General features: G+C 42.0%; 1 protein-coding gene across 4 annotated transcripts in view; it reads left to right on the top strand.

The window, feature by feature from the left end:
- COP1 (COP1 E3 ubiquitin ligase) overlaps positions 1–26,235 on the top strand; it is a 105,495-nt gene that overhangs the window by 15,064 nt on the left and 64,196 nt on the right. For 3 of the 4 annotated variants that reach the window (XM_053391247.1, XM_053391243.1, XM_053391245.1), the window contains exons 7-11: positions 5,450–5,509; positions 7,492–7,568; positions 8,785–8,842; positions 11,715–11,829; positions 13,174–13,309. In XM_053391247.1, the coding sequence (XP_053247222.1) occupies positions 5,450–5,509; positions 7,492–7,568; positions 8,785–8,842; positions 11,715–11,829; positions 13,174–13,309 (446 nt within the window). The remainder of the gene's footprint in view (positions 1–5,449; positions 5,510–7,491; positions 7,569–8,784; positions 8,843–11,714; positions 11,830–13,173; positions 13,310–26,235) is intronic. The other variant, XM_053391244.1, reaches the window with a different exon arrangement.

Genomic DNA, 26,235 nt, shown 5'->3' with positions numbered 1-26,235 from the left:
GGGGTTGCACACATGTGATTTCAGATTTACTCTGCCCTTGCCTCTCAGTATTGGTGATGCGTCTAATGATGATTAGCCTGGAATAAATAAACTATATTTACTCTTAAACTCACTGTTCAATTTTAGATGTTGTCATCATCATATTATTATTATTTCTATTTCTATTTTTATACTGCTTTTCCTGTGTCCCTGAGTATATAAAAGCCTTTCCTCTTGGTCACAAATCTTGTAGTTTTTTTTGCAAATAGTCATTGTTTTGTACCACTTATGAATGGTAAATTGGATTTAAAATTAGTTGGCTACTTTAACTTTCTTGTTGGCCAGCAGTAACCGCAGGGTACGTTAAGACTTCCTGGAATGGCCTCTTGGTACCCTTGGGAAGGATCTCCCAAATATCATAAGAAAACAAAAGGGTGTGTGACAGTGGAAATACGTTTTTATTTGTTCCTGAAATGTATACCCCAACTTTAAATAGCCAATTGGCTTTAAAAAGTTAGCAGTGTTAACAAGCCTGGAAACAGAGCGAGGTTTCCACTTAGCAGTACCCAGTTGATAGGTGCCATGGTCTAGTAGAAGTCGAGAGAGAGCTGGTAATAGTGAGGCAGGAAGAGAATAATTTGGGGGGAGGTGTGGGGAACTGGTGTACATCTCAGTTTCAGTACAATAAATCCAAGGCTACAGAAGATAAGGTAGTAGCATTCTGTAAAATTGCCAAGAGGAGTGAATAGGAAAGGCCTAAGCTGTGCATTCTTCTGATGCTTCTGAAAAGAAAGAACTGGGTTGACATAGAGACTAAAATCCTCTCAGGAGATACCAAGGAGGGCAGGTTTTCCATATTGCAGGGGGTTGGGCTAGATGACCCTTGGTGTCCCTCCCAACTCTACAATTCTCTGATTCAGTCAAGGCCTGCGCCCCCTCCTTTAAGTGAGCAGGCCAATTTAGGAGCATATCAATATAATCCCTTCTCACCAAAGTGAAGCTTATTTTATACACACTATGAAAAATATTTTGGCCAGCTGAAAATTCTTCATTAAGTTTCTTATAGCATGCCCTTCCTCCCAAAGGAGACAAAGGCAACAGTTACAAAGGCAGCTACCCTAGAAGTGTTGCACTACTTTATTTAGCTGCGTACATATACTGAACATTCTGGAGTTGTCATCTTCCTAAATATATCCATTCAACTGCTGGTCCTCCGTCAACATAATGAAGATGTTAAGTAGCGAAAGAGAGATTGTCACTAGTTATTGCGTGATAATTGTGGACAAATAAAAGCATGAATTCTCCAGTGCCGTTGTTAGCTCCTGCTAATCACTTTTCATGTCAAACATGGTTGCTTAGGTCATTTGCACATGTGTATAGGATGATTGATTTATAGGGAGGGAGAAATGACAAAGGCAAAAATAATTCAGATCACAGATAGCTGATTATTTCTTGTATTCCCAAGGTAGGCTTTTAGCTTCAGTAGTAAATTTTCCATTATCCTTTTTTTTAATGTTTCAGCAGTTTCACTGCTCAGTTAGAAAAATAGCCACAATAGCATGCAGCAGGGATTTTTGCTGGTTTAATGCTCATTTCCATAAGCATCCATCCATTTGTTTGCCTTTTGAAAAATGTGGCATTCAAATGCTCTGAAGTTGATTACTTAAAACTACAGTTGCTTTATGATCAGCTTTCTTTTTGTTGCTTTTATAATCTTTATGTTTTTTGGAAAGTGTTCATATCACCAGGGGTAGATTTGACTCTGGAACATACAATGAATTATTGGCAACAACACATTTTATAGACTTTGTAACGAAAGCATATGGTGCCTATGTAAGTACACCCATCACATTTCACAACTGTGTGAGTAGGTCAAATGAAACAATCATTTGAAGCATATATTTGGTATGATTTTTCCATTATTGCATTTACTGCACAGATGATAGCTTCAGTTTTCCTTGTTGGCAGCAGTAGTGGGTCCTACCAGTTGTGAAGCTACCCCTCTTGATGTCCTAGACAAGCTGGTGATGTGTCACTTAATCCAGGGTTTGTTCAACTGTAGATTCAGGTCTCATAGGAAGAGATGCTATTTGGGATGTTCACATCATCCTAGGTTTTTCTTCTTCAAGATTTCATAGGCATTTAAGTAGGCAGTGTGCCCCCCCCCATTTGAAAAAGAAAAAAAAACTATCATCCACTTTTGATTTTGCATATTGAAACCATCTGGTTACAGGTGTTCACAGCACCTTTAGTTTTATAATAATAAAATAGTCTTCCCAAACTGGTGCCCCAGATATTTTGAATTATGGCTGTCACCATCCTCGACCATTAGCCATGCTGGCTTAGTTTGATGGGCATAGTAGTCAAAAACATCTGGAGAGAACTAGGTTAGAATCAGGTAATAGAGAGTGATCTCTGGCTTGGAATCTTGGTCCGAGATTGCAACAGTGCTTACTGAAGAAGTAAACGCTGCAAAACCTTCTTGAAAACTAAGTGTCTTTTTGGTGGTACTTCTAAATTCTGGGCAAGTGTGTCTGGGGTAATTTCTGGATTGTTTTTTTTCAGTGTGCCAAACTGAGTCAGGTTTTTCTTGTCTAATTCCCTGGTGAGTGGTCCTTTGGTAAAGAAGTCATCACTTTGTTTTATTCTATCCAGAACCCTGCAAATGTAATGGTTACTTTCTAAACCACTGTGTGGCCTGTTTCATATTGCTGGAGCACTTCCTTCCTTCCTCATGTGTGTCTGTATTATAAACGCAGGATCTGGAATTGTGATACAGTTAGGAATTGTATGCTATACTTTGTGGGTTTGGATGGCACATGATGCGTCTTCAGATATCCTTTTGTGAACGATGCTAATGGATGATCGGTTGCAACATTCCAATGTGGCATGAAGCATTGTGTGAGTGTGGTAAACATATCCTACAAATAATGAAGAGGGTCACACTTATCTCTCATGCTGGTAGTTTGGGGCTGAAGCTGATAATAAAACCTGGAGATTTTATTGATTGTTTTGAAGGCGACTATTGACACTCTGCCCTGTAAGTGTCGAGGGCAACTCTCAGCAGCCACATTTTTGCAAAGATCTTTCTGTGACAAAAGTAGTAATCTAACGGCCATTGATTGAGCTCTGCCATTAAAACTGGCTAGCTTCTGGAGTGAGAGTGCTGCTTGCCTGTAAACGTTTGCAGGTGCAATTAAAATCTCTGACCACAAAAGCTTTGCTGCATCACAAGAAAGTTATCTGTCTGTCTATCTGCCTCTCTCTCTCTTTCTCTCTCTGACTCCAAAAGCTGTAAGAGCAACTCTGGAAATAGTATAATGTGATTCCTTTTTTCAAGATGAAGCTGTTTCGTTTTTGTTTTTAGTCAAAGTGCTCCAATTTTGAAATATTCCTGGCTGATAAGGAACCTGTTCAATCCTTTGTCCTTCTCCTGACAGCTAACTAATGAAAGGAGGAAATGGGTCTGTGTAGGGGGCTTGGAAATAGGGGGCGAGCAGGAAACCTCAATCTGGCTCCAGCCCTTGTTGCTTTTTCTCTTGCAGCTTTGGTCTTTAATCCTATTAAAAGGGTCTGGCTTATTGGACTCTAAAAAGGGAGAGCCCATTACATGCAGCAAAAACAAGAGAAGGGAAAACCACTCAAGGGAGTTTTGCAGCCTAAAGAAGAGACTCCCTTTCCTTCTTGCAAGCCTGCCAGGAGGACCCTTCCCGCCATTCCATCATGTCTACCTTCCTGCAAAGACCTGCAAGAGAAAAAAAAGCAAAGCAGGCACCGATCTCTGCACGGATAGAGTTTTGCATGCATTGGCAGGCTCTCTTCCTCCCCAAGCTGTTGCAGAGGCACATCACAGTTAGCAAAAAAAGCAGAGCAAGGGTGGGGGGGGCACACAAGGCAGGCAGACGAAGACGGGAGACTCAATGTCAGTAGGGAAGTGGACAGACCCTTCACATTGGGGATGTGCTGACTGCACACATATATATCCCAAGAACGAAAATTGGGGTGGGGTGTCAGGATGGGTTAAGAAGGGGGAAAGGGTTGGTGTGTAAGACAGGTCAGGTCCCACAGATCTGAGGAGCCGGCCAAGGTAATGAGGGAGAGGAAGCAAATGAGAAGGAGACCAAAGAGGACTGAGGGAATGCTGAAGGTGTAGGGGGGTTTCTTACAGGTGCAAAGAAAGGGAAACTTGGAGAGGCTATTTGAAGTATGGGGGGGGGAGGATTAGAATGCCACAAGGAAGAGGCTTCTTTTGGGGGATGCGGGAGTAGAGGTGTAAGGAGAGAGAGAGAACTGAACGAGGCAGGGAGCAACGAAGAGGCAGAGGACTAGGGACAACTTGGAGACTTGTTTTCTTGGGGAGAGTGGGCTGTCCCATAGATGGAAAAGTGGTTGGTGGAAAGAGAGATGGGGGAATTCCTCGATGCAAAGGTCCCTCTTTTGGGGATGTGGGGGGAGGGGATGTTCCCATCCTTGTGAAGAACTTGGGACATAATGGATACAGGGAGATGATGAGGCAAAGAAAGCTAGGACTTCTCTGCCAGGACAAAAATGGTGGAAGGAGGAGAGGCAGGGCAGAAACGCCTTAAAGGGCCAGCGAGAAGAGAGGGAGAGGGAATGGAGAATGGGAGGATCACTTCAAATACGAGACAAACTGCATCCCATATTAAATCAATACAGAGCTTAGCATTTTACTTTCAAATACAAGACGATTCCGCATTTTAAGGGATGGGTGGCAGCCCTAGTCACAGTTGAATCTTACGTATCATGGCTACTCTACAGTATGGGTTGATACCGCTATTCAGGTATCTGATGGTGTCTAGATAACTCCTCCCCTTCTCTACTAGTAATTAGTCTGTTTTGATTTTTATTCAGTGGATTTAGTGGGCCCTGGACGTGACCTATTTTGATATAAGCTACTTGTTTGATATAATGCCTAGTTGTATTTTAGCTGCTCCTTTCAAAAGATTTGAAATTCCCAATGTTAACATCGATGCATTGCCAATTCCCAAATAAACAGAATGTTTATCACTAGGCAAATTAAATTGAGCTTGGTTCAAGTTGAATTATTATACTTGTTTCCGAAGGATTTTTTGCCTATTTGCTATTATCTTACAGGCTATAGCAATACAAGTGCTGGGTGGATTATCAGTGACTTTCTAATTATGTGAAGCATAATTGCTTTTAAAATCACTTTAAGAACCTTGGGTGTTAAGAGTACCACATATTAACGTTTAATAATGTTGGGCCCCTTTATTACTGAAGCTATGCAACGTAATGTTCTTGCCTGTGACATTTTTGTTTGTTTATATAATGCACATTACTTTGTGCACAGTGACTACCTGAGATGAGTATTTTTTCCTAACCCATTTGCGCTTCCTTCTCTTTAAGGAAAATGATTTATTTTATGCTAGTGCCAGTGTTTCCAGTACAAATTGGCTTAGATTTTGCTTATCCCTTTTTTCATCCACAGCAACTGGAGCAGATCCAGAAGGAACTGAGTGTTCTGGAAGAAGATATCAAACGAGTGGAGGTGAGGCACCGAGCCATTGTTTGCAACTTGAGCAGTTTTTCATTTCCATTAAACTGTCTGCATTGCTGTGAGCTGCTGTGTTAAGTTTATGGCAGTTACTTCAGTAATGATGAAAATGAACGGATTAAGCTTTCTGGTTAATTTGTTCACTTGAATGCTTGAGTTTCCGCTTGATGAGAGGGCATTTCAAATATATGTATACCTTCAGTGTAATCAGAATTTATTTCTCTGTGTGTAGCTTTCTGTGTGCTTCAGCTTGTGAGGTATTGGGAGTTGCATCATAATCCTAGAAGGCTCAAAAGAAATAATAATTATGGGTCATACTTCACTTCAAACTCTGATTCTAAACCTCTGCTGCCCTGTGGGATATCTTCGGGAGAAGAAAAAGCCAAGGAGTAACCTACACAAGGGACATGGGTGGCGCTGTGGGTTAAACCACAGAGCCTAGGACTTGCCGATCAGAAGGTCAGCGGTTCGAATCCCCACGACGGGGTGAGCTCCCATTGCTCGGTCCCTGCTCCTGCCCACCTAGCAGTTCGAAAGCACGTCAAAGTGCAAGTAGATAAATAGGTACCACTCCAGCGGGAAGGTAAACGGTGTTTCCGTGTGCTGCTCTGGTTCGCCAGAAGTGGCTTAGTCATGCTGTACGCCGGCTCCCTCGGCCAATAAAGCGAGATGAGCGCCGCAACCCCAGAGTCGGTCACAACTGGACCTAATGGTCAGGGGTCCCTTTACCTTTACCTTTAACCTACACAAATTCAGAGTGAAGTTCCTAAGACAGTTGGGTGGCACCTTGTATGCCAAGCTGGTGCCAAATGTGTTACTCCGTTTTTCTTTGGCCCACATCAGCAAGGCCGAGAAGGGGGTCTTGTTGTCTGGGCAACCCAGGACCTCCATACACACTGCCCAGGTTTGAGCCCCAGGCAGGTCACTTCAGTGCTGCTAACACAGCATTTTGACCCCATTGTCTCTCGAGACACCAACAACAAGAACTTCCCTTCAGCCCATAAAATGATAGTGCCAGAAGGAAAAGGCTGCATCCAAGTGGCAACATTCAAGTAGATAGGAATAGTGATCTCGCCCCTTCTGTTTACTTTGTCCCTCTCTTTTTCTGGAATAAGAGCCCCGTTTTGAAAGTTATTGCAATGATGTGGCAGTTCCTGATCCCATGTGGTTGCAGCATGTAACCACTGAAGGTAACCATGGGGGCTCTTTGTTGGAAAGACATGTTTGATTAGCAGTGCCCACATATTGCTTATATTTACATAAGTAATGTAACTATGTAAGACTACAGGGAACTGCTACCTATTCTGTTGCAGATGTGAAGGAAGGCAGGCTATAAATGTGAATATTCAGGTGCTTGTTAAATTTCTTCCAGTAAGAGAAAAGATGCTTAGTAATCCTGTCTAGTTAGTTTCCAGAAGTACCGTACATTATGTTTTTTCTCCACAAAAAACATAATAACCTTTTAACCATAGTTTTAGTTTTGGACTTTGCAGTTTGACCCTGCCAGTTTAAGAGTTTTGCTACCTGTCAGCCTATTCAGGCAGGCTGCCCGGTAGGCTTCACTTATCTTGAGAAGCTAATTTAGAAATGCTGGAATGAACTTGCTATTTATTCAAATGCATCATCATATGTCAGAGCTCCTGTCTTACCATTAAGCTTATAAAAGTGTTTGGACATTTTGAGAGATAGCAGCTGACTTTCTCCATCTGGGCTGATATTAAGAGGCTCAGATGGAAGCTATTGGTCCTAATTGTACCAGCCTGCTCTTGGAATAAAGCACTTTGATGATAAGCTCAGTGTGGCTTAGCTGCTTTAGCACCATAAAAAGAGAAAATAGCATTAGCTGCTCCAGAAAATGCTAGGAATGTTCTATGAAAATAATGAGTTAAGTAATATTTTCCTAAAGGTGCCTGCTGTTAATGGGGGTGTAAATCTTACTTTGTATAATTACTGTGCTGCATCTGGTTATATTGCAGGAAATGAGTGGCTTGTATTCACCAGTCAGTGAGGACAGCACTGTGCCTCAGTTTGAGGCTCCCTCACCTTCCCACAGGTACCACTCTGTTGTTTGCTGAGATGTCTGGTATAGAACACACTTAATAAAACCAAAACAAAACTTGCTCCACCCTTATCTTCCCCCCTTCCCTCCTTCCCTTGCCATAGTCTACACCCATCTGCTTTACTAATGTTTCTGTCTTTTTGGAAGGAAATACAGTTTGTATAGAAGTAATGGGAATGGGTTATGTCCTATGGGGGTAGGAGATATTTTGCAGCCCGAGGGTTTGATTCCCTTTGGAGCAACTGTCTAGAGTTCACTTTGTGCTTCTCCCCAAAATTTTGGGGCTAGTACATTTTGCCAGGAATTTGAATCTTGCAGGAGGAAGAAAAAAACCTTGGGAGTCTTTTTTTTATTTATTTGCAGTCCAACAAATTACCCAAACATATACTTGCCCAAAGGGAAAACTCTCTCTCTTACATCACCATGGAACAAGAAATGGCTTAGGGCCTCTGTTGTTCCCACCTTGAAGAGAAGATCCTTGTCACTAGTAATAAAAGTCCCGAAACCTACATTTAGCTTCCAATGGGAAAACACCCAAACTCACTCCAGCAAATTTACCCGTGAAGCAGCCCCACTTGAACACAATTCTAATAATCAGTAAGCACTTTCAGAAAGTCAAATAGATAACAAAACTGCCCCTCCTTCCCACCTTAACCACACCTTTTCTGCCAATGAAGACCAACATTTTGATTAAAGATCACACTTCATTGATTAGAAGAATAGAAGAATGGTGAAAGGAAATAGAAATCCATATGATTTCTATACAAAGTGGATGGTGTGGTAGGGGAGGCATGCTCAAGCAAGGCAGAATGGGGAGTGTGGTGCAAGGGAAGGTGTATGGTACAGCAAACTGCAATAAAATCACCAACAAAGTCAACCTCTTACGTCTGGCAAGGTGTAATACTACCTCCCTTTAAATGCCTTAAGATTTGCTTTCCTGGCAGCTTCACGTTACTGTGATGATAGCTTGTAGTGAGCTTTAAGCCCCAGTTTGAAGTGTGGGGAGATGCACTGGGATGCCATTTACTAGCTTCTAGAAAGGTAGAAGAGTAGAGAAGGTAGAAGGTAGACTGAGTGGAGATGTTCCCTGATGACAAATGGTGACACTGTGACTTTTCTGGCTACTGAAGTTGCACATTGGGGAAAGTGTATATGACTTGCACTATATATTTTAACCCCTTATGTAGATTTTTTTCTTTATTTTTTTCAGTAGCATTATTGATTCTACAGAATACAGCCAACCTCCTGGGTTTAGCAGTACTTCCCAGGTAAGAAAATAACCTTGGCATGTACAAAGATGGGGAAGTTGACCTCTGACAGCTCAATCTGGGAGGGTGATATGGATGTTCTTAAATATTTACGGTGAGGAGCCAAAGCTAGTTTGTAGGTTAAATGCAGAGCATTTAAAGTTTTCAAATATGCTGATCAGGATATAATGCTAAACTATAGTTACAAGAATAAGCCTAGTCTCTTCCTAGATTTACACAGTTCTCCCCTCCTCTGATGTAGCTAAAAGGAGAAGTTAATTTTTGATTAGCTGCAGCTTGCTGTGTTGTCTATACCCAGACAGTCTTAAATATGGCAAGTGAAAGCATACAAATTTCAAACCATACTTTTTGAAACTGGTTTGTTTTCCTTATCCATAGTTACAATTAACCACAGTTTAGTTATTTTGGTACTCTTCAGATTTGTTTACCCTGTGGGGCAGAGTGTATATATTTTGTCTCATGGAGCAAATAGATTTGGGGATATTTTCATTGTGAAAACAGTGCAGTGGGGAAGGTTTTGCTTACCACTTATCTAGTGCCCTAGTCTTCATCCAGTCTGGGTTTCCCTATTGACCCTTCAGATCATCGCCAATCGCAGATAACAATGGCTCTCAAAGTGAACCATTCACAGTGGCACCAGGTGTTAAACAGGGCTGTGTTATTGCCCCAACTCTATTCATTATTTTCATTGCTATGATCCTACACTTTGTCGAAGGGAAACTTCCCACCGGAGTAGAAATCATATATCAAACAGATGGAAAGCTCTTCAATCTGAGCAGGTTGAAAGCAAAGTAAGGTTACCGTTACTTCTGTCATAGAGCTTCAGTATGCTGATGACAACGTAGTGTGCACAGACTCAGAGGATGATCTCCAAACCATCCTAAATATCTTTGCAGAAGCTTACAAAAAGAACTGCCCACCTTCTGATCGGCAAGTCCTAGGCTCAGTGGTTTAACTTATAAATGCCATCTCCAACTCCTCAAAAGATTCCATCAATGGTGTCTCCGAAACATTTTACACATCACTTGGGAAGACAGGTGAGCTAATATCAGTGTACTGGAAGAAGCAAAGATCACCAGTGTTGAAGCAATGATTCGTCAACATCAACTTTGTTGGACTGATCATGTTGTGCGGATGCCTGATGATCATCTTCCAAAGCAACTACTCTATTTCGAACTTAAAAATGGAAAGCGTAATGCTGGTGGTCAACAAAAGAGATTTAAAGACTGTCTCAAGGCAAATCTAAAAAAATGTAGTATAAACACTCACAACTGGGAAACACTGGCCTGCGAGTGCTCCAGTTGAAGAACAGCCCTTTACCAAAGGTGTCATTGGCTTTGAAGACACTTGAACTCAGGACGCAAGGGAGAAACGTGCTAAGAGGAAGGCATGCTTGGCAAATCCGCACCATGATCAACTCCCACCCGGGAACCAATGTCCCCACTGTGGAATGACGTGTGGATCCAGAATTGGCCTCCACAGTCACTTACGGACTCATTGTTAAAATCGTGTTTATGGAAGACAATCTTACTCGGCTATGAGTGACCGCCAAAGAAAAAGAATCTTCATCCAGTCTGGGTTTCTCTATTGACCCTTCAGATACTTGCAAGAGATATGTATATTTCCTACATTGTGTTTAGCTTGGCCCTAATGAAGTTTTTCTGAATACTTCCTGCTGTATACTGAATACAACTACTTGAGATGGCATGGTAAGCAAGAGAGTGAACAGATCATTGCAGAAAACAGGCTGTGTGATGTGAAGCAGCTTGATTTCATCAAAAATGCATCATGGCAGATTGATCATTTAGTAAGAGAGCAGGTTCTTAGTTTTGTTGTAATACAAAGGTGCATTGTACAATACTATCATGCAAGAGATGGCAGCTGCAGTCTTCTGGTTCACTTAGAGTTCAGTGTTGCTTTGACTTTTGAACAAACTACACCTAGCAATCTTTTTGGAGGTGTGTTCAATTTTTGTGTGACATCAGCTTGTTTTAACACTATATCCTTAATGGGTCAAAGGGGTGGATTGATTTCATTTGGAAGTGATCCTGGAACCCATACCGTAGTACAGATAGAACGGATTGAGGTTTGTTCTAAATGGGCACACCTTAGACCAAATTCCATATAAATCAAAGTGGAACTTACTCATCCATCATTCTTATTAGCTTTTTGATGTTAGTACAGTGGTACCTCGGGTTAAGTACTTAATCCGTTCTGGAGGTCCATACTTAACCTGAAACTGTTCTTAACCTGAAGCACCACTTTAGCTAATGGAGCCTCCTGCTGCTGCCGCGCCGCCGGAGCCCGATTTCTGTTCTTATCCTGAAGCAAAGTTCTTAACCTGAAGCACTATTTCTAGGTTAGCGGAGTGTGTAACCTGAAGCGTATGTAACCTGTATTGTAGTTCCGTAAGTTGCCTTTGGGGGAAAGGAAGCTCAAGAAGTATTTTCTTGGTCATTTGTTTCCTTGAAAGTGATTAGTGTAAAGACATTCCATTCCCTCCCTTCAACTTGGAGAGCTGGGTGTCATTTCTTTTGTAGTGGTATGACAAGAAATTAGAGAAGTTGCTGTTGTATCATCTGTTCACCGGAATACTGTGATCTTTGATTTGTGTGATATTTCTCTTACAAATGTTATGCCTGAGGCATAAATATAGATCTCTTGTAATTATTACCTTCATATCAAAAGGATTATAGGTAAAAGACGTCCCATGTGGACCACTGACAAAATCAGAAGCAAATACAAATGTTAACCCTTATTTTGATTCATAGCATATCTGAAATGTCTATCTACTGTTTATTCATTGAGCAGTAGAATCTGCCAAAGGAGTTGCTTCTGAATACAGCCTTTCTCCTCCCCCTCCTTCTTTCAGGCTAAGAAGCAGCCTTGGTATAACAGTACGCTAGCATCAAGGAGGAAGAGGCTTACAGCCCATTTTGAAGATCTGGAGCAATGCTACTTTTCCACCAGGATGACTCGAGTATCAGGTAGAATACCTGTTAGCTACTGAATAGGGTACTTGACTGTGTCTTTACCATACATCTAATTACCTGTATTCTCCTGTCCAGCATGACAATTTGCCACTCACCAAGGTTGATTTCTCTAGGCGACCAAGATAATTGACACCCACGGCCATAATATTGATTTGTTTCTTCTTTGTAGTTTTGTCTGCCCTCCAATTCCTTATTACAGCGAACCCTCAGGTAACGTAACTTTCGGGTTGCGAATGCGGCAAACCCGGAAGTATATACTTCCAGGTTTCGCCGCATGCGCAGAAGCAGTGCTTCTAGATGCGGACTTTTTGGGGTACATACAGACCTCCGGAACGAATTAAGTTCGTATCCAGAGGGTCCACTGTAATTCTCTCCATTGGTTCATATTATTGCCCTCCACCCTGTCAACCAGATACAAAGCTTTGTCTTTATTTAATTCGTCCCTGCTTTGTCCCCAAAATTCAGTCTGACTTACTGTACAGTACGGCAGACTTCTCTCAGTCCCCACCCACAATTACTTCAGCATAAACCTCTAGTCTTCTCTTTCCTTGACTATCGCAGCTTTTCATTATGATTGGTTGTTTTTTTTTATATGTATATTTTATAACCTACTATGAACCATCTTGAGAAACCATATGGTAGAATAAATGTTTAAAAACATTCAAAAATAGTATATTAATTGCCTTCTCTTGTGCCACCTCAGTCTCCTTACCTATGTCTATATCTAAAACTTCACTGCCAACAACATTCACCTCTTTGGCTCCTCTTTTAAATTCCCTACATAGATTCCTGTCCCTATCTGCAATCAGCATAGATTAGTTTTCTTTAACTTCAGAGTTCTTCGTGGCCTTTCCTACTCTGTTTTCATCTGTTCCTGTATTCATGTCTGTCCTGGGAAGTGGTGTATAAATTAGGGTGACAACTTTTTTGTGGGGGTGCTGTAGGGCACTCTGTCATCTGCCCTGCGCCACCAATAAGGCTTTCCTTTTCCTCCCTTCCTAAAATGGGACAGGAAGGGTGGAGGTGGAAGAACTTGCTGCCATTGCTGAACCAACAGCGAAAGTAGTATCTGCTTAGGCTGTGATTCCATCTGGAAAGGGTGGGCCTGGCCTCATGCACTAATAATATCCAGGTTAGACTGCTGTAATGTGATTTGTGTGTACCTGCCTTTTTGAAGACTATTCAGAAACTAAGTGATGTAGAATTTGGCTGTCAGAATGTTAGTGTGGTTAAGGATGTCAGAACATGTGTCACTGAATAATGTACCAGTTGCACTAATTGCTGGTGCTCCTGTCTGTTCTACCATCTAAAAATCCTATCCCCCCCCAACCTTTGTAGATGACAGCAGAACCTCAAGCCAGTTGGATGAATTTCAGGAGTGTCTATCCAAGTTCACTCGCTACAATTCTGTCCGACCCCTCGCAACACTGTCGTATGCTAGTGACCTCTACAATGGATCCAGCATAGTATCCAGGTAATAAACGTAATGTTGTTGAAATTCTAGAAATTCTACAAAATGGGACTTCATAGGGTCAGGCAAAGTTCTTCCTTTACTTGAAGGTCTATCTTTGGCCTCAATATTTTGCCTGCATGAATGCTGCCCACAATTTCTCCTTCTTGGTTTTCTTCTTAAGCTTGGTAAATCAATGAGTGGGCTTGAAATTAAATTTGCCAAATGAGGCACTAGCATTGCAGCAGGAACTTGCTGTGAGTAGAATAGTTTGGAACGTAATCAATGAAAAGAATGCTGTATGTTTGAATTGAGTTGGGAGGTCAGTGAATATAGGAAGAAACTTGAGTATTTGGAGATATTCAATAATGTTTTTGTGTATTAAAGACATACAAATAGTTTAAAACTCTGAAATCTTAAAGATGCCATCTCCTCTAATTCCAATCTACCTAGCAAGAATATAAATATATATATATATATATATATTGTTGGTTCAACACATGTTTAACCTGCAGTCAGAAACAGACAGAATTGGCCTGTAGGGTACTTCAGCTTTTTTAAAACAGCTCACTGTTTTTTCCCTTTCTTTCCTGTTATGCTGTAAGTAGAGCATTTCCATTAGAATGTCAGCTTTATTTTAGAAGAGTAAATTGACAAAGCTTGAAGCTGAGTATCTTGGGAGAGCTTTTTCTCTCTCCATAACGTTCTGAACACCTTTCAGTTGAATTCTTTTAAGATACTAAATTAGGCATTAGGAAGTAATATGATCAACTTCAGTAATAGCTCTGTCTTGGAGGATTCAAAATGCTGAACCAAACATGCTGTTAAAACAAATGAGTATAACTTTCTGATGAGGTGTAAATGTAGACATGATGAAGTTACATTGATAAGAAAATGGTTTAATGCCAACTAAATTGTTTTTTGTTAAATCCATAATTTGTCAGTAAGTCGCAGAACCATTTTATGTTGGTTTTTCAATCAAATAAATTAGCAATTCCTAGTGTAGAAATCCACAAAGATAAGGAAATTTCATAAAAGAAATTGGAAGAATGAAAAATGATTGAAAGAGCTTGCCTGTTATAAATTTTTGAAGGACATCTTTTTTTAAAAAAATGCTGTGGTGTCCATTACTTAGATATCAAAAACATGTTTGAGAACACTAAATGGACATACTGTATTTTTCGCTCTATAAGACGCACCAGACCACAAGACGCACCTAGTTTTTGGAGGAGGAAAACAAGAAACAAAATATTCTGAATCTCAGAAGCCAGAACAGCAAGAGGGATCGCTGCGCAGTGAAAGCAGCAGTCCCTCTTGATGTTCTGGCTTCTGTGATAGCTGCGCAGCCTGCATTCGTTCCATAAGACGCACACACATTTCCCCTTACTTTTTAGAAGGGAAAAAGTGAGTCTTATGGAGCAAAAAATACGGTACTAATTAAAATTTTAAAAATGTCTAGTTTGGTTACATTCTTTACTGTCTATGTACCTCCTGTCTAGAAATTGTCCAAAAGTTAGACACACACACACACACACACACACACACACACACTCTCTCTCTCTCTCTCTCTCTATATATAGTTAGACACTATATATATAGTGTTTCCCACCCAAAATAATATTTAAAATGTGACATGGTTATAACAGAATATGACTGAATAGCTGGATAGAAAACTAAATAGAAAATAAAATTAAAAGGGCACATAGAAAATGAAACAGGTTACATTTGGGATTATAAGTCAGCATGATGCTGACTGACAACTCCCATCATCCCTGACCATTTGCTGTGCTGGTTGGGATGGATGCCAGCAGTTTTTTGCAGGCAAGTCACTGCTGGCCACTGTCTGTTCTGCCACCTTCTTTGGGTCAGACTATAAAAGGCCTCATACTACCTAGAAAAGCTCTGCTGGTTGACCCGGTGGGGATGTAATGGAAGCAGCAAAAGTATGTCTTCTTGGCCATCTTCACTGACACTATAAATAGGCTCAATAATGAGCACCCACTAATTTTGCTTACGTTTACTTGGAGTTTTTCTCTGCTTGCGCTCTAGCTGTCTCCCCTGTCTGTTTCATTGCCCTCAGCCCTGCTCTACACCAAGGAGCCAGCGAGGCTCTGTCAAGTGGGAAAGGGTGCTCGGGCAAGTGTGTCAATGGCCTGAGCCATCTGTATATTCCACAGATCAGGCTGTGTTTCAGCAGGAACCCCAGTCATATTAGATGGGACAATTCCCTAAAATCATGTGGAAACAACTGGATCCTTGAGCCTCTGAGGGTGCACCATCCTACCTCTGCAGAGGGGGAAAGCTGCTGGACACCTAAAACTCCTCAGGAGGCGAGCCAACCATGATAAAAGACTGATGTTAATATCCTTTCACTCTCAGTTCACTCTCTTCCTGCCTGGTTGAGAAAACTAGATCCAGGGTGTGGCCTCCCGTGTGGCCAGTGACATGTTGAGACAGCCCCATTTTTGTCATGGCTGCCATGAAACCTTCAGCTCCCACAGCATAGATGTCTGGAAGCCTTCAAGACCACTTCCAAGACCACCTCTGTCAGCTCAGGCAGCAAGACTGCTGGGCAGTGTGGTGGGTGGTAAATCAGCAGACTCCTTAATATGTCCTGATTGCCCAATGCCAGGTACATTCACTCTAGATTCCCACTCAAGCAGGCAGGAAGCTTGGAGAGAGAGATGGAATATAGCCCCTCCCCCACCCCAACCCTCAAAACTGATGCTGCATTGAGAACCTGGGTAGGCACAGCTGAGTAAGGCCAAACCCACTTTGTTTACCCATCCACAGTGCTATTTTTCTAGAAAAAGAGGTGCCGGAACTGAGTTCCAGTAAGTTCTGGCTGAAAAAAGGTCCCACCAACCCATGTCTCAGGAATACATATCAGGTCGGCCTCATCATCCACAATCAAGTAATGAATGAGAGAGATATTATGCAAAAGCAACCTGGCATTTTGAAGCAGCGTTCTCAGGCCTGAGGGCTGGCTAACAGAGCAGTCACAATTGCTCTGGCTAGAGATGGGGCTGGCATGTGGCACAACCACAAACTGTGTCACGTTGTGACCAAAAAGGGACTAAGAAACTCAGTAAATTAACAGAAAGCACCAGTATTGCAAGTGAATCCTTATACATGCATACATACATAATTTTATTTGTATGCCACCTTTCCATAGTTAAAACCATGCTCAAGACAGCTTACAGCATAAAAAGCTATATAATTACAAGCATAACAAAGTAGTCATAAACAATAAATAAAACATCAAAAAGTACACAGCCAAATCAAACAGTTTTCACATAAATCATAATAAGATCTAAAATAAAGATACAAAAAATTAATATCAGTAACAGCAACCCCCCCAAAAAACATTCTAAACAATACTCCATCCCAATAGTCTGTTCAGCAGCCTCACCTTTGGTAGCTGGAGTCAGTCAGGGTCCTGCCCTCTCAGGCCAGGTGGGAAAAGGCCTGCAAGGCAGGGTTGAGGTCTTCCAGAACTCTCAAGAAGGCAGAAGATGCATTTGAGAGGAGGTACTATTTCCTATGGAAAAGCTAAATCATAAGGCTCTTTTCTCTTCCCTGCTAAGTTCTGACTACTTCCAGTTTCCCCTATCTGCTGTTATTGCTTTGCTGCTATGATTTTCTTCTGATTACTGCGTAGGATTTGGAGTTGCATTGGTCACCCCAGCCAATTTGGAACGATGGAGTAAATGGGATAACATCTGTTACATGCTCCTTTTATTGGCAGCAAACACTTTCAATCCGTTTCAAATAAATTGCTAGAAGAGGCAGGATGCTATTTAATGCTTCTTAAAATATTCCCAAAACATTTCTTCACCTTTTGTATCAGATCTCACAAGAAGTATAACAACAATATATCATTTAATTAATAGCTGTAGTTTACTAGCCCACAAGGTGGCAACCTATGTTTGCTTTGGAATCAGCATTGCATTGCATCGTTTGGAATGTGAGTTCTGTATCCAGTAGAAATTTGCAGATCCATAGCACTTTGGCTCAACAAAGGAACATTTGAGTCATTCTTTCTTTCTGAATTTATTCTATGACCATTTTAGCAAATGTTGATATTAAATAAAGATCAACAATGGGTTTTTTAAAAAATCAATAGAAATGTGCTTCAGGTTTACCTAAAGGTAAAGGACCCCTGACAGTTAAGTCCAGTCGCAGACGACTCACCGCTGACCTTCTGATGGGCAAGCCCAAGAGGCTCAGTGGTTTAGACCACAGCGCCACCCGCGTCCTCAGGTTTACCTAGAATAATATAAAATCAATATAAAATGTTAGAAAGATGTGGTGAACACCTTGTATATAAATAGTGTGGGGGGGGGGTTGGTCTTAAAAGCTATTTCACACATTACATTTTTGTTGTTGTTGTGTGGACAAAAATATCTGTCTGTACCAAACATATGTATTGTATAGATGGCTCAGGGACCAGAAATTGGCTGAGAGTTCTCACTAGGTGCATTTATGGTGGCATACACACTTACTATGTCATGTATGTAAAGCAACTTTTGAACATAAGAGTCTGCACATACAATTTTGGCCTACTGATAACTGAGCACACTGGCAGTCTTCAGAAATTTGATAAATGAGTAAAAATGTCAGCTTATTTGGATTCTGGTCTACAGTTAATGCAGCTAAACAACTTCTAATGTTTTCCCCATGGTGAAAGTCAGTACTAAGACATATAAAAGATGAATAAAGAATCTGCAGTGTTTGAATGACAATGATTTTTAGGAATTTATTTAAATAATTGAATAGAGAGGTTCAAGGGTATGGCAGAATTTAATTATTTCTAAAATTCCACTGGTAACTGATAGAACAGGTCTATAACTGGTCTACTGTGATGTCCTTTGATACTAGCAAGTTGTATTTATTGAGAGTGGTTAAGAATATTCTCAGTAGCTGTTAATGTGTGTGGCACAGGAGGTCAAAAGTGTGTGTATAGGTTGAAGTAATGTGGCCTACAAAGAAGGATAAAAACTCATTGCAAAGTTTTACAGTGATTTTCAATAAGTGCATGGTCTCTTCAACTGTACACATGGTTACTCTTGCGTAGGCAGAATGTTAGGTTGGCCTAAAGGCCACATGGCAAAACTTTATTTCAGAGGTGCTCAGAAAACCACCACCTCATTAGTGAGCTAGAGGGAAAGAAAGGACATGGCACCCCATCAGGGCCTGTTTCTCAGTCTTTGCAATACATGCAGGGTTTCCCCCTTTTCTTTGCTATGCTTTCAACATTAAGAACCGATTGCTTAAGCTGTGATTGAGGTGTATGTTCTGATGGAATATGGCACCACCACCTTTCTGAAACTAAGCAGGTCTGGGTCTGCTCAGTGGTTAGACAGGAGGACTGTTGGAGAACTCTGTGTATGCCATCTTGAGTTCCATAATGAGGGGGGAAATATAGAATGTTAAAATTACAACATCATATGGGCACATTTTCTGTCTCCATGGTACTGGGAAAGGGTTCCATGTGGGAATAAGGAAGATACGATAGCAGCCTCTTGCCATAGTACTCAATCATAGACTATGTCATGAACCTTTTTTCTCTCACTTCTGATTTTAACTTCTTCATAATAGGGTTGAAGATGCATGAGAGAAATCCATATCTCCTCTTGGACTGCTTTCTTCAGGCTTACTTTACTGTGCTTGGCTTGCAACTGATACAGATTTCCTTGTTTGCATACTTCCTTGGCACTAGAAGTTAGAAAGTTAAGGGTTAAATTCTGGAAAATACCTAAAATGCTTGAACTCTTCTTATATTCCTTTCCCCCAGTATTCTTCCTGTGAAGAGAATCTACCTGCCTCTGCTAGCAGTTAGGGCGAGTTCAGAAGTTTAATTGTTTAAATTGATTTTTCTTATTTTGTTAAAATATCAAATAGTTTGATAAAAGTACAGTTGGTGTGCTTTGATCCAAGGGAATTCTGAATTAACGGTAGTGTCTTACCCTATATTTTTGCCTTTGATGCTCTGTATTTGGTTGATGGAGGTAGCTAATAATTGGGCGGGCTATTCTGTGGTCAGTTATCCTGGTGATAAAAGTGGGGCACTAATACTAAATTAGCTAATCATCTGTCATATGATCTCTAGGGCAGAGGTGAGGAACCTCAAGCCTATGGGCCAGGCTTGGTCTGTGAAGCCAATTTGGGGAGGCAAGAGAGTTCATTGGAAATTAAATATGACACCCTTGATTCTCAAATGTGGGTAGTCCCCACCCACCTGTCAGAGTTGACCTGCGGTGCCAAATAACTCTAGGGCAGTGGTTTTCAACCAGCGTGCCGTGGCACCCTGGGGTGACTTGAATGATGGTCAGAGGTGCCGTGAGCAGCCCCAGCCCCCATTCCTCCTAATTTCCCTTCCTCAGATGAAAACAAAACTTGGCTTCCAGTACAAAGCCAGTAACTCCCTACTCGGAACGGACAAATAAAATGTGCTTCTCTACTTTCCATGTATCTCTGTGCTATGTGATGTTGGTTGTCTTTGAAAGAGTGCTGCTTGAGTGTGTGCCTCTAGCCCATCTCTATGATCCCAGCTGCTGAGGGGAGGCCTGAGTCACTGCCAGTTGGGGCTGCTTAGGAATCGTGTTTCAGGGTTTTTTTATTGGATGCCACCTTACAAAAAGAACATTGAGCAGGGCGGTGAATGACTCATAAGTTTTTAAAAGCCTTTTCAAAGCTGTACTGCTTAAATTTTAATCCTTAATAAAAGGATAGGCAAAACCACCAAATGACAAAACAGCCCAAGTTTTTAGCAAGTACTGGGGAGCCCCCACTTGTGAACTACTGGCACACATGCTCCCACTTACACACACACTGAAAGTGGCACACAAAAGGGGCAGGGGCAGAACAAGGGAATCCCCATGTGGCAGCTCTGAATGGAACTCCTAAGTAAGTGGGGATTCCCTTGTATCCTGCAGGGGAGCCGCAGAAAGCATGTGGTTGGTCAAAGGAGCCGTGGGCTCAAAAAGGTTGAAAACCTCTGCTCTGGGGGATGCCAGGGTGTAAAGATGGGTCAGGACTCTCCTGAGGAGCTGGCAGGAAGGTCCCTTCCAACTATGATTCTATGACCCAAAGGCACATTATATTTCTTTAATGTAGTAAAAGTGGATTTGGGTGTCAGGTCTTTCAGTTCAGATTTCTAATTTATTTCAATAGCTTAGTTTGAAATACACCTGTTTTGCCAGAGCTGTCTTGAAGCATAGCTAGAAGAATACCCTGAAATAACTGTCCTTGGGCCAGAATAAGAGAGACGTTTGAGGTTTAGTAAGAGCACACTGACTTGACTGTGATAGCACAAAGGGGTGGGAAACCTGTGGCCCAGGCACCTGCAACTCCAGCCAGCATGGTCGGGCATGATAAGAGTTGTAGTCTAACAACATTGGGAGGGTCACAAGTAGGCCTGGACGATGTATCGATACATTGCCTGAAACCAGTTTAAAGTTAAAATCGCGAGAGTAATTTCAGAATTGCAGAGCAGGCAATGTATTGTGAATGCCTGCTCGCCCCTGGCTGCAGCCAGCACTGCATGCTTTAATCCGGAGACCCCAGCCAGGCCACCTGATGTTTGCCCACTCGCTCCTGCCTCAGGAGTCTGGCAGCACCTTCATTTCTTTCCCTGGCCACGTGAGTGTCAGTGGGCTGCTCCCTCCCTTGCACCAAGCGCTGAGCGGAACGGAGCCGCCTCCTGTGCCTTGCGTGATGCTCTGGAGGGTGGCTCCTGGTAGCTGCCATTTGCACAGCGAAAGGCTATTGCCAGGGCAAGCCACAACTGCTGGCTCCTGGGAGGCCAGCGGTGCCTCAGGGCTCCGCAGTGTTATGCCATGTGGTGCCTTGGCTGGTGCGCCCCGCCTGGGGCAGTGCCACCTGCCCAGCCTTGCCAGGAAGTGGAAGAAGCTGATCATGGTGATGCTGATCATCTGCTAACAACTGCCTGCTTCTTTCCCACCTTCTTTCCCCCTTTCCGACATTGTAATATTTTGGGATATCATGAGGTTTAGCTGGTGATATATTACAACGTTGGGAAGCAGGTACTGCCCAGCCCTAGTCACAGATTCCTCAACATTGACCTAGTTCTAGACCATAAAGGTCTAAATGAGACACTGAATTTGTATGTATGTTGACCTGTTTGGAGAACGAGGGACAAGATCCTGGCAACCTCAGATCTTTAGCTGTTAGCCAAATTTTGTGGACATAGCTTATTTTGTGGATACTGCTTACAGGGTCTGTTCACCCAGGCTTGCCAATGCTTAGGTGTGAATGGTACTGCTTTGATGACAAAATGGTTCATGCTCAGAGAATGAGTTTTCTGTTAGTATGTAGATGCTGGCAGTTATGGGCAGTTCTGTGTTCAGCGGTAGTTCATTGTAAAGCCCTTGCTTTTAGATGGTGCCAACTTTATGGGACCTGGCCATTTATGTAGGCTTCAGTTGGTAGGACTGCACCTTGCCTCCATTCCAGAGTATTGTCTAGAAAATATAATGGCCCTAAAGCATGCTCACACTTCAAAGTATAACATAAAATTAACAGAACTGGCTTGGCAATTCTTAAGAGTGTTTGTAATGTCTTCTTGAATTGTTTTCTGGTATTTTGCATCTTGATTGTCAAAACAATAGTCTCATTATGGATTTCCCTGGCATTGCTTATAATGGTTCTATGATGAATTAAAAAATAGCTTTATTGTGTATGCTTGAGAGATTTTTAATTTTTAGGGATAAAATTTGCATACTTTGAATTCAGGAAGTTAATAAATGTAAGCCACTAAGCCTCCAGTGGGACCTCTTTTATTTAGCTTTAGCTGATAATTTTCAGCCCCTGATATTTAGGAGATGCCATCTCCCATTAAAGCTGTTAAAGCTTCAAAGAAATCTCCATCTGCAGATAATTAAATGATTTTTTAAACATTTAATCTTAATTTGTAGCCTATTTAAAAGTATATATCAAGATACTGCAGATGTTCATTTGGAGGAGGGCATCTTTTTCATCTCCAAGAAACAATATGGTCCTTGTATAATGCATGAACTTTGGCTTGCTAATTTGCAAAACAAACTTACTTTTTGGACTGTAAGTACCACAGTGCTGTGTTCTTTAAAAAAAAAGTTCCCAGGCAATCCAATTTTCCACCAGGAAGATTTAAAATTCTGTGCCCCATATAAATGATGCAGATTTATCAAGCTTGCCCAGTTGCTAACTTTGCATTTGCTCTTCAGTTTTTGCCCTTTATTCATAACATGCTCTGGTCCTACTAATTGTGGGAGGGGCAGAAGCCTCATTCCTAACCAACAAAACTATTGTTTTGCCATTTCTGTTACTTCAGCATATATTGTCTACATCCTCTCTGTCTCTGCAGTGTTAAGGACAAAACAAGATTTAAAAAAATAAAGGCTGGTGAGATTCTCAGAAAACTGCCTGTTAGGTTTAGTATCAAGTTCTGTACTTTTTTGTCCTCATAGAATTGCCACATACCTACACGTCACATATCCTGACAGTTGCGGAACCACCAAGATAACTGTAACTGTTAAAGTGGCAGTGAATCATGTGCCAACTGTTTGCGGCATCAGTCAGCAAATAGTCCTTGATCTCTGAAGCTATGCAATGGCTGAAGCTGGCATGTCAAGGGTTCTTATGTCTGAGCCAGCCCACAATATGTCTCTTTGGCTCAAGCTTTCTCCAATGTATTGTTTTATGCAAAACAGGTTGTGCAGGTAGAGCTTCCTCCAGGACATTATGCAGTTGTGAATGGACCTAACCGCTACCTTTAATTCTCTTCTATTTATATATAGAGGCAGAATAACTGGGACTTTGAGTAGCTTCTCCGTTTTAAAATAAGCTACCGTGTGCATACTAAAGGTTTTTCTTCTCTTCTACTCAGGAGATGAATATTGGCAAGGCAGTTCTTTATCTCTTTGTTGATTTTACCCCTACAATGTCTCTGACTCTCAGGCTTTTGACCTTCAAGCAAACTGTGTCATTGGTTAATATGCACACTATTTATATTCTTAGAAATAATTTTAGATAGCCCATTAAGTTTTGCGGGCACATCATTAAATGCTAATTTTAGTATTGACAAGTTATATCTTCTTAGGGAGTGAAAATACAGAGCATGGAATATAACTATTCAAAGCTTACCGTATTTTTCCCTCTATTACACGCAGATTTTTTCTCCTAAAAAGTAAGGGAAAATGTCTGTGCGTGTTATTGAGCGAATGTGTGGTCCCTGGAGCTGACAAGCGCGAGTGAAGGCAAAAATCAGGCAAATATCAAATCATCCGGAGAAGGGAGGAAAGGAGGAAGTTGCTGCTTTCCTGCATTCTGCCTCAGGGTCTTACTGCCCACCCTCTTCTGTTTCCTTACTGTGTTTGCTCAAACGGAACAAAGAGCAGAGAAAACCCCTCCCCTCCAGGCAATTCCTTTCCGTGCGTCTGGGACTCGAAGGCAACATGCAGGTTGGGGGGGGGGGGGAGAGAGAGCTGGCTGGCTTGTGGGGGGGGGACTTTTGCCTTCCTTTCCTCCCTCCGGTAAAACCCCTCTCCTGCATTCTTAGCCAGCTGCTTCTCTGCACACCCCTCTCCTTGTCGCTTCTATGTTTTTCCTTCCCTCCCTACTTAAAACGTGGTTCCAATCACGGATCCACATGGATCCTCAGGATCTTTGCATTGAGTCACCCCAAATTCACCATCAGATCACATAGCAATGATCTGATGCAAAAACAGGGCTGCAATGGTGCAAAAACATGGTTACAAAGCACGGATCCACATGGATCCTCAGGATCTTTGCATTGGGTCACCCCAAATTCACCATCAGATCACATAGCATGTCCATGGCTACAGCCTGCACCAAAAAAATCACGCACCCACTGTTGCCTGGGGCTGCAATGGTGCAAAAATGTGGTTACAAAGCATGGATCCACATGGATCCTCAGGATCTTTGCATTGGGCTACCCCAAACTCACCGTCAAATCACATGTCTGTGGCCGCAGCATGAAGCACAAAAATGATACATCCACTGTTTCATTCAGAATTTTTTTTTCTTGTTTTCCTCCTCTAAAAACTATGTGCGTGTTATGGTCAGGTGCGTGTTATCGAGCGAAAAATACGGTACATGTCTAACAGTAACAAAATCTCCTCAGGTAAGAGAGGATTTTCAGTTCTAATAACATGAACCTTTACCAGACATGGTAATATTTCTCTTTCAGCAGCAGAAGGCTGAGGGTATAAATTGAATCCAAGTAGATGAATAGCTGACATCAGTTTAGTTATGCCATAGCACAATCCACAGGGCAAGAAACAGTAGCTGACACAGCAGTTCAATTAAGATTGTGGTACAAATAAATCCATTGTGGTAGAATAGGCTCCTGGTTGTAAAACCCTTTCAGAGTAAGTTGACAAGGAAAAACACTGCGAGGCGACCAAGTGCACTGCAAAATGCAATTCTGCTAGGAAGCTTCTACAAATTAATCCTGAAAGCATACCTCTCTCCCCTTTAATTTTTCCCTGATCAGCATTGAACTGTAATCATTGTTATTTCTCTGAGGCATTAATCTGTACCTCACAAATGGCACCATTCATCTTCAAGATCAGAACTTGGAGAACAAGTGTTTCTCTTGCGATTGGCACCCCAGGCTTGTAGCTAAGTAACCAAGACTGGATGGCTATTTTTCCCACTTCAGAGGTGTGGCCGAGTAATTTGGTTCAGTGGAACGTTGTGTAGCCACAAGGATGCTTTCTCAACTCATGATGGAGAATGACCATGAAAGACCTGTATGTTTGCAGAGGTTCAATATGTTGTCTCATCCACTCAAACTGCCGGAGCCTGTTTTCGCATGTAGGGGAAGTCCCTGACTCAGTAAGGATTTGAGACCCATAGGCTCTCCTCACCTGGTTTAGCCAGCCTGTCAAAGCTCTTTCCTGGGGTGTGGCCGCTGTCACAAGCTGACAGCTTCTAGGAGCCACAGGTGAGAGCTGAGTGCAGGGTGGGGACCAAAGAAGGAGCATGACACGCCCTCCATCAGAGGTACTCCCCCTCCCCTATCACACCCCCCTACCAAATAAAGCTACAGTGCTATTCTGTGCATTAACTGTAGCCAAACTATACATTACAATAAACTCACAGCTGCCTCCAAGGAAAAAAGCTTCCCTTTGCAGTGTTTTCCTCTTCCCTTCCATAACACCTAGTAGAACTTGTCTCAAATCAAAACACTCCAGTGTTAGCTGCTCCTCGTTCCTGACTGCCAATAGCATGGAGCAGGACAAGGGGGGATGTCGTTATCAGAACGTTAGACAAGTCCTAAGAGATATTACAAAGGAGAAAGGGGGAAACTAGATGTAGAATATGTCCTTATTGAGAGACGTGTTTATGGAAATATCCTATTTGGCCTTCATGCTACACAAAATACAACTATTTTAAGAAGATCTTGCTTTTTGAAAAGCACTTGCAGGTTTGGATGTCGTGTGTTGAAGCTTTGGTGCAATTGATTTTACCTCTCTGGCTAAAGTGTAGAATCTACCCAAGTTGCTCCTTTTTTTCTTTCCCTATATTAACATTTAGCTCTTCCAGCTTAAAAGTGGCATTCTCTGCGTGGAGGGTGGGGGGTGAGGAGGTGTACTTGGACTCTTAATTGTAAAAGAAATCCATTGACAGCTGCCCTGCAGCATATTTATTCAAACACCACAGGTCAAATCCTCCCCTGTACTTTCACAGTGTGAGCTGTCAGCTTTGACATTTGGGTATTTGTTAATGTGGAAGGTAAAAAGGAATTGGAAAAAAACCGGGGGGGGGGGGACACTGGAGCATCTGCATAAAGCTCTCCAGCTGCAGGAGAACTATTGCGGAACCACACAGAGTGGGAGAAGTCAGCATTTCAGAAAGAGTCACTGGCTAGATGAAGGCAGTCAGATGTTCTCCAGCAACCACTGCCCACCTGCTATGGTGTC

Source organism: Podarcis raffonei, chromosome 6 (assembly GCF_027172205.1).
Source record: "Podarcis raffonei isolate rPodRaf1 chromosome 6, rPodRaf1.pri, whole genome shotgun sequence".
Classification (NCBI taxonomy): Eukaryota; Metazoa; Chordata; class Lepidosauria; order Squamata; family Lacertidae; genus Podarcis; species Podarcis raffonei.
Note: the sequence above shows the minus strand (reverse complement) of the source record. Positions and strands in the feature narration are given on the sequence as shown.